This window comes from Myotis daubentonii, chromosome 11, assembly GCF_963259705.1.
Source record: "Myotis daubentonii chromosome 11, mMyoDau2.1, whole genome shotgun sequence".
Taxonomy (NCBI): domain Eukaryota; kingdom Metazoa; phylum Chordata; class Mammalia; order Chiroptera; family Vespertilionidae; genus Myotis; species Myotis daubentonii.
In genome coordinates, this window is record NC_081850.1 from 1,652,929 (window position 1) to 1,671,344 (window position 18,416).

An 18,416-nucleotide genomic window follows, 5' to 3' on the forward strand; every position below is an offset into this window, starting at 1 on the left:
GTTTCTCTCATCGATGTTTCTAACTCTCTATCCCTCTCCTTTCCTCTCTGTAAAAAATCAATAAAATATATTAAAAATAAATAACTGGTTTGTACTATTTAAAAGTGACAAGGGCAAGCTCTGGCTGGGTAGTTCATTTGATTAGAGCATCCACATCGGATACACAGAGGTTTTGGGTTCAGAGTACATTCAAGAACAAACCAATGAGTCCTATCTAATAAAGACAGAATATGCAAACTGACCATCACTTTGTGACAAAGATGGTGGTGCCCACAGCCAACAAGAAGGAAATGTGCAAATTGACGCGACAAAGATGGTAGTGGCTGGGCCGGGACACAGGCCTCTGGGCAGTACCCACAGAGCGGCCTGGGCGGGGCAGGGCGGGACACTTGCTATGGGGGAGAGGGCAGGAGGAGGAGGGAGCTACAGGAGGGGGGCAGGGTCGGAGCGAAGATGGAAGGCGGCTCTGGCCCGGAGTGAAGGCTGAAGGCGGTGGCCTCTGAGTGAAGGGCTGGGTCCTGGGTGCCGGAGGGAAGCTGGTGCCGGCAGCCAGGGGACGGAAGGCCTTTCTTGCATGAATCCCAATGCATTGGACCTCTAGTGGATGAATAAATGGATAAAAAAATTGCTGTTCCTCCCTTTCTAAAATATAAATTTAAAACTTTTTAAAAGATTAAAAAACAGTGACAAGGTCATAAATGACAAAAAAGATAGAGGTCATGTTGCAGATTAAAGGAGACTACAGAGGTATGACAACTAAATGCAGTGTCTGCTTCTAAACTGTATTTTGGATCAGAAATAAAAATTAGTGGAACTGGTTAAATTTGAAAAACGTCTAATGTAATGTATCAATGTTCATTTCTTTCTGATAATGTGCTTCTGTTAATTACACTTTAGTTATTGAAGGTGTTAGCTAATAAGTAAAGGATAAAAGAAAACTCTTGATACAACTTTGTAATTTTTAATAAACCGGAATTATTTCACAATGAACAATTTAAAAATAAGGGGGGTGAGGGAAGACCTATACACGTTACAATCAGGATTTTTCCCTACTGGTAACCAGGCAAGGAAAGTTAGATTAAAGAAAGTTAGGAGAAAATTTAGAAGCTCTGAGTTTTTAGGTCCATGAAATAAAACTTTATTCACCAATGAAAAGAAGTTACTCAGTGCTTTGAGCAGAGAAGAGCAAGATGAGCACAGTCTTCTGGGAGAGAGAACTTCACAGGCTGAGTGGAAAGAGCATGAGCAAGAGACCAATTAGGAGATTGTTACCGAAATGAAGAGGTGAGAAGCTAGGGAGAGGTTGTTGGAATGATAAATGACTAAATAAGAGATGCTAACAAGACTTGATAGAATTTGACGGTAGATGTGACTGTGAGGATTAATGTTTAAAGCCCGAGTCCACTGGCAGAATAGTGAATTCTGAGGAACAGCAAGTTTAGGAAATCAAAGTGGTAAGATGGCAAAGATAAAAAAAAATACAACAAAGCTGTTAAGTGGCACAACGTAATTAATAAAAAGGCCAGGCAGAAAATAAGGAGGTGAGGCCTGTGTTGCTAAGCCCTTAAGAGGGCAGAGCTCCGATAGCACTGGACAGTTACGTACAGGATCCAGCTGTGGGAGCACCACCACTAAAAGGAGTGGGCAAGATGGGAGTTCATGTAACAATCAGTCCAAATTAGAATTGTTTTTAACATTTGATTTTTTTGTTTGTTTGTTTTACAATATTAAAGTTAACTTATTAGCTAGGTCAGCCTGATTCCTGTCATATACTGTGTGCAGGTAAAGGATTAAATATGGAGGATTAATCAAGCACGTAGAAATAACAGAGGCTTCAGTTTAACTAGTCTATGTATTAGGGTTGGAGGTGGAAGCAAAACACTCCTTTAAAAAGGATGGTTGACACCTTAAGTTACAACTTCACATGGACAGCCATACTTTTGGGAGCATCATAAAATGTACAAAGGACCAGAAGCCATTTTAACATCCATTTAAACTACAAGTTTTGGTCCATTCTACTAAAAATAACAGAACATACCTTCCACTCAGTAGAATATCTCATCACAATTGCTCGGCACTGATTGTTATACTCCACAATCCCCATTTTGGCTACATCCTCTGGTCCTCTGATTCCTAGTATCTTATCTATTTCATATTCCTGAAAATATACAATAACACTGTTAACATCGCTGCCCTATGAAACAAAATGCAATTGAACTCTAGAAAATAAAACATTTTAAAATAAGTTCTCTGCCGAAACTGGTTTGGCTCAGTGGATAGAGTGTCGGCCTGTGGACTGAGAGGTCCCAGGTTCGATTCCGGTCAAGGGCATCTGCCTGGGTTGCGGGCACATCCCCAGTGGGAGATGTGCAGGAGGCAGCTGATCGATGTTTCTCTCTCATCGATGTTTCTATCTCTCTATCCCTCTCCCTTCCTCTCTGTAAAAAATCAATAAAATATATTTAAAAAAAAAATAAGTTCTCAAAAAATCTAGAGAAAATGAACTATAAATAGTATTATAGAAATGAAGAAGAAAAAATCTGATTATAATTAAAATTCATACTAATACATAGTACATAATGAAATCTAATGCTTATTAAAAAATCAAATCATAAGGCTGGTGACTCAAACATACCACAGGTAAGCCATGACAATCCCATCCAAATCTTCTGTCAACATGAAACCCACTCTGGTGAGCATATCTTGTAACTATATCTTTAATTGTCCCCGCAAGTATATGTCCATAGTGAGGTAGTCCAGTGGCAAAAGGAGGCCCATCATAGAAAGTAAATCTAACAAAAAGAATAAAAATATGTGATTACTTTAAAACAAACAACAAAAATGTAGGACAACTTTTTTTAATAGATGGCAACTGTCTCAGTGGAGTGTTCAGGAAGAAAAGTGGTGAGTGCCTGGCTGGCGTGGCTCAGCTGTTGAGCGTGGACCTATGAATCAGGAGAGAACGGTTTAATTCCCAGTCAGGGCACATTCCCGGGTTGCAGGCTTCATACCCAGTGCGTGGCATGCAGGAGGCAGCCCATCAAAGACTCTCTCATCATCATTGATGTTTCTATCTCTCCATCACCCTTTCTCTCTGAAATCAATAAAAATATATTTTAAAAAATATATATATTAAAAAAATAAAAAGAAAAGTGACTAAAATCTATTTTGCTTTCTTTTTAAATTTTTGATTTCAGATAAATACATGAAATTTGGCAAAGTAGCAGAATACAAAATCAACACCAAAAATCTATGGCTTTTTTATACACCAATAATAAATTCTCAGAAAGAGAAACTAAACAAACAATCCCATTTACCACTACAACAAAAATATTAAAATAACTTAGGAATAAACTAAGGAGGCAAAAGACTTGTACTTGGAAAGATACAGAACACTGAAAAAAAAGATAAAGGGAGAGATATAAACAAGTGGTAGAGTATTCCGTGTTCATGGATTGGTAGAATTAACATTAAAATGTCCATACTACCCACGGCAATCTACAGATTCAATGCAATCCCTATTAAAATACAAACTGGCCGAAACCGGTTTGGCTCAGTGGATAGAGCGTCGGCCTGCGGACTGAAAGGTCCCAGGTTCAATTCCGGTCAAGGGCATGTACCTGGGTTGCGGGCACATCCCCAGTAGGAGATGTGCAGGAGGCAGCTGATCGATGTTTCTCTCTCATCGATGTTTCTAACTCTCTCTATCTCTCTCCCTTACTCTCTGTAAAAAATCAATAAAATATATTTAAAAAAATAAATAAAATAAAATACAAACTGCATATTTCACAGATCTAGAACAAATATTCCAAATATTTCTATGGAACCAAAAAGACCCCAAATATCCTCAGCAATCTTGAGAAAGAAAAACAAAGTTGGAGGAATCACAATACCAGATATCAAATTATACTACAAAGTCACCATAATCAAAACAGGAAGATACTGGCTCAAGAACAGGCATATAGACCAATGGAACAGAAAAGAGACCCCAGAAATTGCCCCAAGCCATTACGCTCAATTAATATTCGACAAAGGAGGCAAGAGCATACAATGGAGTCAAGATAGTCTCTTCAATAAATAGTGTTGGAACAATTGGAAAGATACTCAAAATGGATACAGGACTTAAGTGTATGTAGTGAAACCATAAAAATCCTAGAAGAAACCAGGCAGCAAAATCTCAAACATCTCTCATAGCAATATGGTTATGGATACAGCTCCTCAGGCAAAGGAAAATAAGGAGAAAATAAACAAATGGGACTACATCAAAATGAAAAGCTTCTGCACAGCAAAAGAAACCATCAACAAAACAACAAGAAAGCCCACTGCATGGGAGAACATATTTGGCAATGATACATCTGACAAAGGGTTAATAACTAAAATACATAAGGAACTCATACAACTTAACAAAAGGAAGACAAACAATCCAATTAAAAAATGGGCAAAGGACCTAAATAGATACTTCTCCAAAGTGGACCAAAGTGGACATATGAAAAAATGCTCAAGCCCTGGCCGCCTTGGGTCAGTGGATAGAGCGTCAGCCTGCGGACTGAAGGGTCCCAGGTTCTAGTCCAGGCAAGGGCACATGCCTGGGTTGCAGGCTTGATCCCCAGTGGAGGGGTGTGCAGGAGGCATCCAATCAATGATTCTCTCTCATAATTATAATTGATGTTTCTATCTCTCCTCCTCCCTTCCTCTCTGAAATCAATAAATATATTTTTTTAAATGCTCAAAATTGCCGAGACCGGTTTGGCTCAGTGGATAGAGCGTCGACCTGCGGACTGAAAGGTCCCAGGTTCGATTCCGGTCAAGGGCATGTATCTGGGTTGCGGGCACATCCCCAGTAGGAGATGTGCAGGAGGCAGCTGGTCAATGTTTCTCTTTCATCGATGTTTCTAACTCTCTATCTCTCTCCCTTCCTCTCTGTAAAAAATCAATAAAATATATTTAAAAAAAAAAATAAAATAAAAATAAATGCTCAAAATCACTGATCATCAGAGAGATGCAAATTAAAATGACAATGAGCTATCACTTCATACCTGTCAGAATGGCTACTATCAACAAATCAACAAATGACAAGTGCTGGAGAGGATGTGGAGAAAAGGGAACCCTAGTTCACTGCTGGTGGGAATGCAGACTGGTGCAGCCATTATGAAAAACAGTATGGAGTTCCCTCAAAAAATTAAATATGGAATTGCCATTTGACCCTGTGATCCCAATTCTAGGAATATATCCCAAGAAACCTGAAGCACCGATCAGAAAGAATGTATACACCCCTATGTTCGTAGCAGCACAAACTACAATAGCTAAGATCTGGAAACAGCCCATCAGTAGATGAGTGGATAAATTCAGATAAATGCTTATTTATTGCAGGTCCTGCCTTGAAAAAAGCTAGTTATGGGGGAGCTGGAGAGGCCTCCATTGGGCCACCCATTCTTCATTGGTTATTCATCCTTATGCTAAACGATAAAGCTATTCATCAGTAAAATAGGGCACCAAATGCCTATCTCATCAAGTTTTTGAGCAGAAGACACGATTAAAAACAGAACAAAACTGGTCGTTCGGTGAAGGGAGATTATAGACAAGAGGCAACCTAACAGAAGGCTAGTCTAATAATTAATGAGGTGGTGATAATGAGAAAAGTGGAAAGGAAGAGTGTGATATGTAAACTCTATTCAATAGTGGTCCAAATTTAAATAGCTTTTAACATCTGAATTTCATTAGACCATTCAGGTTAATCTATTCAGAAGAACTCTTAAACTGAATCTAACCTAATAATTAAGAACTCATTCATTCAAAGTATATCTACAACTGAGAGTACCTACTATATAGAGCTAGAGACTCTGGGAATACAAAGTGAATAAAATAGTGATGGCGAACCTTTTGAGCTCGGCATGTCAGCATTCTGAAAACCCTAACTTAACTCTGGTGCCGTGTCACATATAGAAATTTTTTGATATTTGCAACCATAGTAAAACAAAGATTTATATTTTTCATACTTATTTTATATATTTAAATGCCATTTAACAAAGAAAAATCAACCAAAAAAATGAGTTCGCGTGTCACCTCTGACACACGTGTCATAGGTTCGCCATCACTGGAATAAAAAGTTCCTGCCTTAATTGAACACAGTCTAAGAAATGACTAGTCTTAAGGACTCTATCTTTACCAAGAAATTCACATACTTTGGCCTATGTTTTGACTGCTTTAGGCATTCTTGGAAACAATTAAATTCGGACCAGAATTGCAAGATTTTCTCTTCTTCAGCAGGAAAATCGATGTTTTCTGGAACTTGCTGAACCATTTTGTTGCTGCAAGAGAAATCAAATTTATTATTCTCAAAGAGAAGTCTAGTCTAGAAATAATTACCATACATTAAAATGAGTGTACGTTACTTTAAAAATAATTACGTTTTTTAGGTAAATTTCACACACTATCAAGTTCACCCTTTAAAGTGTACAATTCAGTGTTTTTAGTATATTCATGAAGTTGTGCAACTGTCACCATGCTAATTCCAGAACTTTTTTATCAATGCTCCCTCCCCATCCTCTAAAAACCTGTACACATTAGCAGCCACTCTCCATTCCCTTTTCTCCAGCCCCCCGACAATCATAAATCTGCTTCTAAAGATTTTCCTGATCTTGCCGAAACCGGTTTGGCTCAGTGGATAGAGCGTCGGCCTGCGGACTGAAAGGTCTCAGGTTCGATTCCGGTCAAGGGCATGTACCTGGGTTGCGGGCACATCCCCAGTAGGAGATGTGCAGGAGGCAGCTGACCGATGTTTCTCTCTCATCGATGTTTCTAACTCTCTATCTCTCTCCCTTCCTCTCTGTAAAAAAAATCAATAAAATATATTAAAAAAAAAAAAAAAGATTTTCCTGATCTGGACACTTCATATAAAAGGAATCATGTATGTACAGCCTATTTGGTCTGGCTTCTTTTATTTAGAATTATGTGTTCAAGGTTCTGCTTTATTTTCTATACTGAATATTTCATTGTATCAACATGCCATGTTTTGTTTACCCATTCATTAGGACTCTTTCCACTTTTTGGCTATTATGAAGAATGCTATGAATATGAATATATGTTTTTGTGTGGGCCTAATGTTTTCAGTTAGGGGGGCATGGAGGAGGCAGCCCATTGGTGCTTCTCTCTCATCGATATTCCTCTCTCTCTCTCCATCTCTGTAGGAGACCGGGTATAAGCTGACACGGTCCTTGCACCTGTAGGGGCTAGCAAGGCTGGGACCCTTACCCGCACAGTTTTCCCAGACTTGTTTGGATGGTGGTTATCAGTAGAATGAGAGCAACCTTTGCAGAATGAGAACAGCCTTTCATGGCTTATCAAGAAGTCGGTAACTATTTACTGAGATTTGCTGTACCGAGAATTTGTCCTTCCACTCTCTCTCTCCCTTAGAGATTAAGAGGAACAAAGAATACATTCCTCTTGACAGACCTCCTATTCAGTGTTTTGTGTATAAAAGGCATTGTGTGGTTAATAAACTTACTGCAGTTCCTCGATTGAGCTGCAGTCCTCCTGATCCCGCTCTCCTGTCTTTCTTTCTTTTCTCAATTCCCACCTCCCTACCTCAGCCCAGTTCAACCTGTCAGGCTGGCCCTGACACATCTCCCTTCTTTTCTCTCTGAAAATCAATAAAAACATATTAATAGAAAAAATAAAAAAAGAAAGAAATCACTACCTTAAACAAGGTTGTGAATTTTTAGCTCCTATATTTAGGTCACTGATCCAGTTATTTGTATATACAGTGTAAAACAGGGATATTTATTAGAGGCCCAGTCCACGAAATTGATGCACTGGGCGGGGGGGGGGGGGGGGGGGGGTGTTTGCTCAGCCCGGCCTGCACCCGCAGTCCAGGAGACATCAGGGGATGTCCGACTGATGGCTTAGGCCTGCTCTCCCCCCCCCCCCCCCCCCCCCCCCGCAGTCAGACATCCTTAGCGCTGCGGCGGAGGCGGGAAAGGCTCCCACCACCAGCCCTGTGCTCACCAGGCTCACCAGCTGTGAGCCATGCTTCTGGTGCACTGACCACCAGGGGGCAGCTCCTGAGTTGAGTGTCTGCCCCCTGGTGGTCAGTGTGTGTCATAGCGACTGGTCATTAAAGCCATTCAGTTGATTTGCATATTAGCCTTTTATTACATAGGTTTTTTGTGTTTTTTTTTTAACAAGTTAGAGTCAAGTTTTATTTTGAAGGAGAAATAAATATGACTGGGTAATGACTTGATGCCTGGGGGTAGGATAAGAATGTTGAGTGTCGCCGAAACCGGTTTGGCTCAGTGGATAGAGCGTCGGCCTGTGGACTGAAGGGTCCCGGGTTCGATTCCGGTCAGGGGCATGTACCTGGGTTGCGTGCATATCCCCAGTGGGAGATGTGCAGGAGGCAGCTGATCGATGTTTCTCTCTCATTGATGTTTCTAACTCTCTATCTCTCTCACTTCCTCTCTGTAAAAAATCAATAAAATAAAAAAAATAAAGAATGTTGAGTGTCTTGTTTCCATTTCTTGTGGATGGTGATACATGGTATTTTTAAATTATTGCAAAACTTGTGACCAAATCACATTATTCACCAATTTTTCACCTACAATGTAACATTTAGTAATTGTAGACAACATGCTTCTAAAAATAAACAAAAAAAATTTTGGGAATTCTATCTAATGATAATATAAATTCAATAATAATAATTTTAAAAATCTCAAAAATAGGTAAGAATTAGCAAGTTTGGCTCAGGGACACAGCATCAGCCTGTGGGCTGAAGAGTTCCAGGTTTGATTCTGTTCAAGGGCACATGCCCGGGTTGCGGTCCTCAGCAGGAGGAGCCGATCAATGATCCTCATTGATGTTTCTCTCTCTCTCTTCCTTCCTCCCTAAAATCAATAAATATATATTTTTAAAAATAGTAAGAATTAGTACCTACAATCATAAGACAGAAAGCACTTCTGTTGAAATAACTTCATCTCTTTAACCTCACTTGTTAAACTTCAATCACAGTAACTTGCTATTGAAGAATGAGACCTAAAAAATTTGAAAGCTAGAAAGATGAGAATCTCACATTCAAATAATTACCAGCTCATTCCAATTTTCTATTTTATCCTTTTTATTGCTTGTGGTTTTTGGACAGGACAAACCTTATAGTTCTCTGATTCAGTCTCTAGTGAGAGGTCTTAAAAGTGTCCTTATAAGAATTTTGCTAATAATCTCCCGTAGAAGCCTTGACCAGCCCAGGGCTTAACTATCTAGTTGAGTATCCTCACGTCCGTTCCCCCTAAGGCCCATGTAGTCTTACTTTATAATCCTAACTAGGATGATGACCAGATTTCCAAGCCAAAGGCAGATGGGAAGGGGACAGGACAGCTGATAATGAGAAAACAACAGAGAAGATGGAAAGCCTTAACGATTCAATAACTATCCAAGTCTGGGGTTTCTAACGAGAAATTCTGAAAACACCAAAGCTTAGTCAACGAGACTGCGCCACGTCATCAAAACAAAGTTTGTTACAAGAGATTTTTCCTTTCCATCATTTCTGAGATGCAACAGTTTTATACAGGAAAAAAGTAAGAGAAGTACCAGTGGCCGTTTAACTTATCGTCCATTTCTGCGTGGAGTGTGCCACTGAACGGCTTAAACACAAGTTGGGGCATTGGGACCTTCTGCTCTTGGTACACCTCCAGCCTTGCAAGGTCCTACTGGTTCGGTACCGCACCTCAGGACCGTCTCGGGATCGCACTGGAAGGCTAGATCTTCAGCTACCAACACATTAATTCCGTCGCTTCCAATGCCCGCGGCTGGCCCCGTGACCGCCAGGCCGGCGGGCGCTGTGGGAGCCGCTGGCCAGCCGCCTGATCGGGGAGTCGGCACCCACATCTCACCACGACCCCGGGATTGGCGCGCACGTGGCAGCGTGAGCCGCAATGCTCTGCAGCTGTTCTGACCAGTCAGGAATACGCGGCGGAACTTTTTTTTTTTTTTTTAAATCCTCGCCCGAGGAAATCTTTCCATTGATTTCTAGAGAAAGTGGAAGGGAGGGGAAGAGAGAGACAGAGAGAGGGAAACAGGGGCAGCCCAGCCGGGGCGGGGTAGGAACTGCAACCGAGGTAAGTGCCCTCGACCAGGAGTGTCAACGCGCAAGGCTTAGGTGCCCGGCCGATGCTGTAACCGTTGGCCCACCGGCCTGGGCTTACCTTTTTCTTTTTGTGAGTGAATGAGACTTATGAAGATGGCTCATAACTTTGATAGCATTTTTTAGGGAGCTACTACTGCGCAAAAGATTAAGAATCACTGCATTACTATGCCAAACACCAAGACCTCAACTCCTACCGACTAGTTCAAGGCCCCAACCCATCGCAGCTCGGAGAAGCCGCCTTTCCCACCCCACGCCCACGGCAGGTCCGCCCGCTACCCGGCCCCGCCCGCACGCCGCTCGTGGTTCTCAGGCGACCCCGACTTCCCAGTAATTCCTAACCGCGCCGCCGCCTGCACCCTCGGCAAGCTCCGTCCCACCAAGGCCGCCCCTCCCCGCCCCCCGGGTCCGGGTTCCCGCCACGCCCCTAGGAAGGGGCGCTCCCAGGGCGGCGATCTCGGCGGTTCCCAGGTCTTCAGCCCCGCTGACCCTCCCAATCTTCTCCTTGGAACTAGATATGCGCGCAACGAAGCGACAGCCCGGTAAACATTCAAAACCCCACCGAACTGTGTTCGCTATGTTCCCGACGCGCCGTACCTGAGGGCCGCGACCGGAGCCTGTGAAGAGCCGCACACGAGGCGCCGGTGACCGAGGTGACGCAAGGCCGGACCGCGAGCTGAGGACGTCACCGCACCAGCCAATCAGCGCGTGACGGAGGGCACCAGGCAACAAACCCAACGCCGATTGGATGCTCTGGGCTCTAGGGTCAGGCCCCGCGGTGCGTGCTGGGAAGACAGCTGGGCGATTCCGGAGGGGACTGGCTGTGACAGTCATGCAGTGGAGGCTCTGGGGCTGCATCCAGCCTGGGAGTTGTCACCCAGGTGTTCGCGGTTGTCAGGGCTCACCTCCCCGTGCAGGGGGCCAGTCACGTCCCCCGGCAGTGGCCGCGGTCATTGTACTGGGGGGCTGTGAGCACCAGTCCCCAACGCAGCCTGGGCTCCAGGGCTGTTTTTCAGTCGAGTGCAGACCTTCACCAGATTACCCAGGAGCTGGCAAAAATGCAGAGGCCCAGAACACAGACAGGCCTGCTGGAACTGTCTCTGGAGGTGGCTCACAAAAGCAGCATTTCTGCCCTGTCTGGGCACTTAGTTGATTAGAGTCTCATCCCCATAAACCGACATTACAGGTTCCATCCCTGGTCAGGGCACAGACAAGAATCAACCAATTAATGCATAGACAAGTGGAATAATAAGTAAATGTTTCTCTCTCTAAAATGAATAATTAGCCGAAACCGGTTTGGCTCAGTGGATAGAGCGTCGGCCTGCGGACTGAAAGGTCCCAGGTTCGATTCCGGTCAAGGGCATGTACCTGGGTTGTGGGCACATCCCCAGTGGGAGATGTGCAGGAGGCAGCTGATCGATGTTTCTCTCTCATCGATGTTTCTAGCTCTCTATCTCTCTCCCTTCCTCTCTGTGAAAAATCAATAAAAATATATTTAAAAAAATAAAATAAAATAAAATAATTAAAAAAATTGACCTTTAAACAAAGCTGCACTTTAACAGGCAGCTGGACAATTCTGATGCACACTGCAATTCCTGACCACCCATCTGGGGAGACCCTGCTGTTTCTCAGAAAAAGGTGGAGGCCACTATGCTATGTCTGAAGGGAGCGGAGAGGGTGGCCAGTGGTGTTCCAGGGAAGCTTCCCCTTTTGTGTCCTTCAGTCCCACCTCCAGAGTGTTAAGTTTGATCAAATAATTGAATGGCTACTCCCTCCCCTGGCAACTGACCTTTACACCAACATTCCCTTTTGCTCAGCACTTGCTAAGACCACATTCCACTTGCTAAGACCATTATCTTTCCCCTTAGGACCTGCCCAGAGAATTTTCTGCCCAGAAAAAGCCCACCTAGAGTCCTTTAAAACCTTGGGCTCCCTGCCCCTGGGGGCTGGCACCATTTTGGGGCTCAGCCCATCTGGTTTTCCAGATGACCAAATTCATAATTCTTTACCCCTTTTGGCCTCATGTGTTCCTCCTTCAGTGACCCTAACATTTGGTGCCAAAACCTGGGAGGGATCCATGGGGAAGGGGAGCCATCGCCCCAGCTTTAATCACCCTGAGTTTGCTACTTGGAGAGCAATAGGCAGTGGCAGCTCGACCTGGGCTTACCTCCAAATCCTACTTGGGTGACATGATTAGGCCTCCCTCCCTTACAGGCCCTCCCAACCAGCCAAGGAGGGTGCCAGATTGGGGACCACTCCTTCCCATTGCTGACCCCCCACTCAACCCCAGTTCGTTTCATCTCCGGGAGGTGACAATTGGATTACCCCTCCGTAGTTTTGATTTGTTGTCATCTCAGACAAAAGACCTAGCACTAGGCCAGAAATCCTCTTCAGTTTGGCTTCGGCCCTGGGACCAGGTTCCACAGTCTTCCTTGTCACAAGGGATGCCTGCCGCATGGCTTAGACTGTCCTCCTCTCTCCAGAGCCTGACTAGATGGTGGGGATGCCCTCCCTCTAGTCTTGCTCCCCGGGTCTCCCTTTGTTGCTTACCTCCTCTTCCTAATTTACACCACAGGGAATTTTTTTCCATCCCCCCAAAAAACACTCCTCTGGCATGTCTCCTCCATATCTGAACACACTCAGCCTTTCCATGGAGTCCGGACAAAGCACCGTATCTGCTGGGGTCCAACCCCAGCAGGTCCAGGGGTCCCCAAAGGTGTGGATGGAGTCGGCGAAGAAGGAATGACACGGAGACAGCGTTCAGTTGATCAGCAGCCTAGCCAGGATCTCTAGCCAAGTTCTGGTCAGGATCTCCAGCGAAGTTCTGGTTAGGATCTCCAGCCAGGTTCTGTGTCCATGTTCCCTCACTAGGTTCTCCAGCCAGGTTCTGTCCAGGTTCTCCCGCCAGGTTCAGTTGCTAGGTTCTGTAGCTGGGTTCTTCAGCCAGGTTCTGTCTAGGTTCTCCAACCAAGTTCTGTCCAGGTTCTCCAGCCAGGTTCAGTCACCAGGTTCTAGTCAGGTTCTCTTGCCATGTTCTATCCAGGTTCTGTAGCCAGGTTCTGTCTCTAGGTTCTTCAGCCAGGTTCTCTCGCTAGGTTCCGTCTCTAGGTTCTGTGGCCAGTTTCTGTCCAGGATCTTTTGCTATGTTCTCTCCAGCGAAGTTCTTCTGTCTCTAGGTTCTGTGTCTAGGTTCTGTGTGTAGGTTCTGTGTCCTGTTGTCTTGTTACATCTGTATTTATACCAGTTGATTCCAATCCTATCAATCTCTATTCCAAAGGTTAGGGCGTTTCTTATCTCCATTTCAGGGAGTAAAGATTATGTAGCTTAAGCATGATTGTTCGTAGTTAAAGTGGTTAATTACCCACCTGGCACTTAGTTGAGGGGTTTTATTCCCTCCCTAACTTCAGGGGAAAATCCCTACCTGGGGAAACAACCTTTCTCAGAGAGGTGACCTTGGTTAAAACACATAGTGCCAAGAAGGTGAGCAAACATATTAAGAACAGTATGCCATATATGCCAGGTCCCCCGAAACAGCCAGGATGGACGGCTCCCGGCACGGCTCCACAAGATAAATCAGACAGTGATTCACACTGGCCCAGGAGTTTTAACCTTCTCCAGGACTTAATTTCTGTCACTGCGATGGGAAGTGGTCAGAGATCCCCTATACCCAGCCTTCTTTACACTCTGCAATTACCCTTCTCTCTCCTCCTTACCAAGCCCCACTCTTACTTGTTCCCAGATAACCCAGCCTCCAGCCCCCCATCCTGCCCTTCTGAGAGGTGGCCAGGGCCGAGAGTTTGGCCAGGTACACATCTCATTTTCCATGTCCAACCTCACACAGATTGAGAGGCATTTCAGGTATTTTTCCACCTACCCCACTACCTTTACTAAGGAATTTGAGTACCTGCCTCAGTACATGACCTGATCTGGCATGACATCTGTGTCTTCCTGTCCTCCTCTCTCACCCCAGAAAAGAAGGAGCATGTCTGGCTAGCAGCTCATGGCCATGCCGATGCCCTGCATAGAGAGGATGCTGACATGGTCCCCCAAACTGACCCCCGAGATTGGCCTATCAGGTTAATTCTCCAGGGCACTGCCTCCACCGCCATATAATTACCTGCCTCATTGCCAGACTCAAAAAGGACCCCACCTCCCCAGAGGGAATCCTTCTTGTGAACACTCATTTTACATCCCAATAAGCCCCCAACATATGCCGCAAATTTCAAACATAGACACAGGTTCACAAACCCCTCAAAAAGACCCTGTTATCCTGGCCTTAAATGTCTTTAATAATAGAGACGAGGAGACCCAAATCCAAAAACAAAGGCAAGATCAGGCCAAGGCTAAAGCCCAAAAGAAGGCCTCAGAGAATGTTTGTGAAAGTTGTAAGAAGGTTTGTGAAAGTTATAGAAGGTTTGTAGAGAGAAATGTTAAAAGGAAGTTATATAAATGACACAGGCCAGTGAGCCAGGACAAGCAGAATAGGGAAACTGAGATAGCAAAAAGCACTTGCAACCGTCTAGAAAATCCAGATGCCAAGCAGTCCGCAGCCATCTAGTAAAGGCTATCTTCCTAACCCAAGGATAAATGAAACTAAGAGAAACAACCTCATTTTGGTGTAGTAGGCCACAACCATCCAAACTAATGTTTCTTTCCTTCCACCAGACCATAATTCTTGTTCTTCTAGCTTTTGCCTCAATAATACTAAAATTTATAAAACGGTTTGTCTCTGCCAGGTTAGGCAGCTTAGACCCCTGATCTTTTCCTCCCTAAAGACAACATCTAGGCCTCAGCTGTATTTCAGCTCCAGGCCCAGAAAGGTGGCAAAACCAGACAAGTGAGGCTGTGGCAGCCTCAGACCAGCTTCTGCCTCCCAGTCCCTCAACGGGACACCCCCAGCCGTCACCAGCCCGTCTCTTGGGGAAATTGTGCTGCTGCAGCCCCTCATCCAGTGGACTACCATCAAAGTCCACCCTGCCCTAGCCAGTTTGGCCTGGTGGATCGAGTGTCGGCCTGTGGACTGACGGGTCCGAGGTTAGATTCCAGTGGAGGGCACATGCCCAGGTTGCAGGCTTGTTTCCCAGTAGGGGGCTTGCAGGAGGCAGCCAATCAGTGATTCTCTCTCACCATTGAGGTTTCTATTTCTTTCTCCATTCCTCTCTGAAATCAATAAAACTATATTTTAAACAAGTCCATTCCCCTGTGATCTTGACATCCCCACTCAGCAGGAAGTAATTATGAAAAGATATGACTTTCATCCCTATTCCATAAAACAAAAAAGCTGAATGTTAGGTTTGATCAAATAATTGAATGGATACCCCTACCCTGGCAGCTGAACTTTACACCACTTCACAACCAACATTCCCTTTTGCTCAGCACTTGCTAAGACCACAATCCACTTGCTAAGACCATTATCTTTCTCCTTAGGACTTGGATAGAGAATTCCCTTCTCAGAAAAAGCCACCTAGAGTCCTTTAAAACCTCCCACGCCCTGTTCCTGGGTGCTGGCGCCATTTTGGGGCTCAGCCAGTTGGTTTCCAGATGACCTAATATATTCATAATTCTTTACCCCTTTGGCCTTGGGCGTTCCTCCTTTAGCCACCCTAACACAGAGTTCTGGATTTTACTGCATAAATTATGGTAAATGGCCATATGGAGAGATAAAAAGAAATGTCTGCTAACCAGCCTTAAAAACTTTTCCCGTTCTGAAAAAAAAATTATTTGCTTATTTATCTGCTCACTTACTTACTGTTTGTGCTGCATGTCTCCCTGGCACCTTTAGATCTGCTGGTTTGGATTTCAGGCTCATCCCCCAATAGAGGGTGTGCAGGAGGCAGCCAATCAATGATTCTCATTTTTGATTTTTCTCTCTCCCCTTCTCTAAAATCAATAAAACATACATTTTTTTTAAAAAAAATAGGAGAGAATCTGGAGCCATGCAAAGGTTAGTAGACCTCAGGCTTTGGCACCAGAGACTATAGAGGAAATTCTAGGCCTTGACAAATTGAGAATAATTTTGCATGTAACTGCTTACTGTACCCATTAACAGTGACAAAAAAACAACTAATTGATCTGGCCAAGAATATGTAGAAAGCACAACATTAAGTTTAAGAACTTTTTTTAAAAATATATTTTATTGATTTTTTAAAGTGAGGAAGGGAGAGGGATGGAGAGCCAGAAACATCGATGAGAGAGAAACATCGATCAGCTGCCTCCTGCACACTCCCTACTGTGGATGTGCCTGCAACCAAGGTACATGCCCTTGACAGGAATCAAACCTGGGACCCTTGAGTCTGCAGGCTGACACTCTATCCACTGAGCCAAACTGGTCAGGGCTAAGAACATTTTGATAATCTGTGTAACATTCATTCAACAGTCAATTAGGGTTTAAGAAAACTCTACAAAGTATCAGGGATTAGAATAAGGCAGGATTCATGTCCTTACTCAAAGGGGTAAATTGCGACTCAGTAACTTAACTTGCTTGAAAACACACACATTTAGTAGTTGTGTGTCTTCAGCTTATTAACCAGAAGTATTTGGAGTGTATTTTAAGTCTTTGCATTCCTTAAGTTGCTACCTTGCCCAGTTCATTTTTATCATCTGTCTACACAGTCCAGCTTAGAACAGGGCAGAAGGCTCTTAGACTGATGAGACCAGGGAAAAAGGGGGAGGAGAATGAGTCTGATTACTTAAAAATTGTACTGAGACACACTTTATGGTATCGTTGGGAAACATGAGAGGACTAAATATAGAAAAAGTTGAGCAAGTGAAAAAAAGATTCTAGGACAAGGTTAAATGTGGTCAAAATATTCTACTTGGATTACAGTTAAATCCTTATTAAACTGTTTTTTTCTTATTTTAAAAAAATTGATTTTAGAGAGAGGAAGAAACATCAAGAGGCTGCCTCCTTCACTCTCCCTACTGGGGATTGAGCCCACAACCTGGGCATGTGCCCTGACTAGGAATTGAAACTGAAACTTTTGGTGCACAGGACAATGCTCAACCAACGGAGCCACACCGGCCAGGGGTAAATCTTCATTTGTCAGAGTAGGATGTCAATAGGTAATCTCTAAAATGGAAAAACCAAGAAACCACAGCATAAGCATATTAGGTAGAAATATGGAGAGAAATTCAGAGGAAACATTAAACTGTTTAAGGTGGTTGTATCTGGGGTTCAGGAATTGGAGGTGGGCAAAGCTACTTGGTATCACTTTTGCTTTGGAGACTTAAACATGGTCACAAACAAAAACTCCTCCCACTGAGAGGTGAGGGTGCATGTCCACAGCCATTGAGCCCAAGTGGGTTCAGTGTTCTGTTCCTACCTAGACTCTAGTGGAAATGACTGAGCCATTTCTGAGCTAGGCCTTAAGAGACTGGTGGCATTTGTTTCCTGATCCCAAAACCTAGCTGCCATGCTGGGAAAAAACTCATGATAGGCACTGAGTGGGCCATCCTAGAAATGGACTCACTGGTTGCAGCAGAGCCATGCCAAAGACACTACAAGGAGAAGCGATGAATAGTCCCCAAGGAGTCTGACCAAATTGGTTTTTGTAAGAACAATAAATAATTGTTAAGGAGATAACTTGTTATGCAGCAGTAGATAAGAATGTGTAAATGAAATAGACATCAACACAAGGTGGAACATTTGGATTATTTATTTTGCTGAGAGGTTGTTTCCATTCTCCGTGAAGTTTGAGGTATTGGAAACACAGGATTGACTCTTAGGCTACTTAGTTCCTTGGACCCTGTTTATTAAAAAATTATGTGCTGAGCACCCACTATGTGCTAGACATAATTCCAGGCAGTGGGGACATAACAAAGACAACATTCCAGCCCTCATTAAGTTATATTCAATCAAGATGTAAATCAATAAATGCTTCATTTCAGATATGTTTTTTTAAAAAAATATATTTTATTGATTTTTTTACAGAGAGAAAGGGAGAGAGATAGTCAGAAACATTGATGATGAGAGAGAAACATCTATCAGCTGCCTCCTGCACACCCCCTGCTGGGGATGTGCCCACAACCAAGGTACATGCCCTTGACCGGAATCGAACCTTGGACCTTTCAGTCCACAGGCCGACGCTCTATCCACTGAGCCAAATCGGTTAGGGCACAGAAATACACAGTTTCAATGATAATCCCTTGGGATTTATACAACAGAATTTTTTAATGTTTTATTTTTAATTGATTTTTAGAGAGAGAGGAAGAGAGAAGGAGAAACAGTGGCGTGAGGGAGACATCAATTGGTTGCCTCCTGCATAGATCCTGACTGAGGATCGAA

General features: G+C 43.7%; 1 protein-coding gene across 3 annotated transcripts in view; it reads right to left on the minus strand.

Annotated features, from left to right (window-relative positions):
• IARS1 (isoleucyl-tRNA synthetase 1) overlaps positions 1 to 10,816 on the minus strand; it is a 105,172-nt gene extending 94,356 nt beyond the window's left edge. For 2 of the 3 annotated variants that reach the window (XM_059656269.1, XM_059656268.1), the window contains exons 1-3: positions 6,183 to 6,308; positions 2,636 to 2,792; positions 2,039 to 2,158 (exon numbers count right to left, since the gene is read on the minus strand). In XM_059656269.1, coding sequence (XP_059512252.1) covers positions 2,039 to 2,158; positions 2,636 to 2,792; positions 6,183 to 6,301 — 396 coding nt within the window. In that variant the 5' untranslated portion in view covers positions 6,302 to 6,308. Of the gene's footprint in view, positions 1 to 2,038; positions 2,159 to 2,635; positions 2,793 to 6,182; positions 6,309 to 10,729 lie in introns of those variants that run through there. The other variant, XM_059656267.1, reaches the window with a different exon arrangement.
• Between the last annotated feature and the right edge of the window lie 7,600 nt (positions 10,817 to 18,416).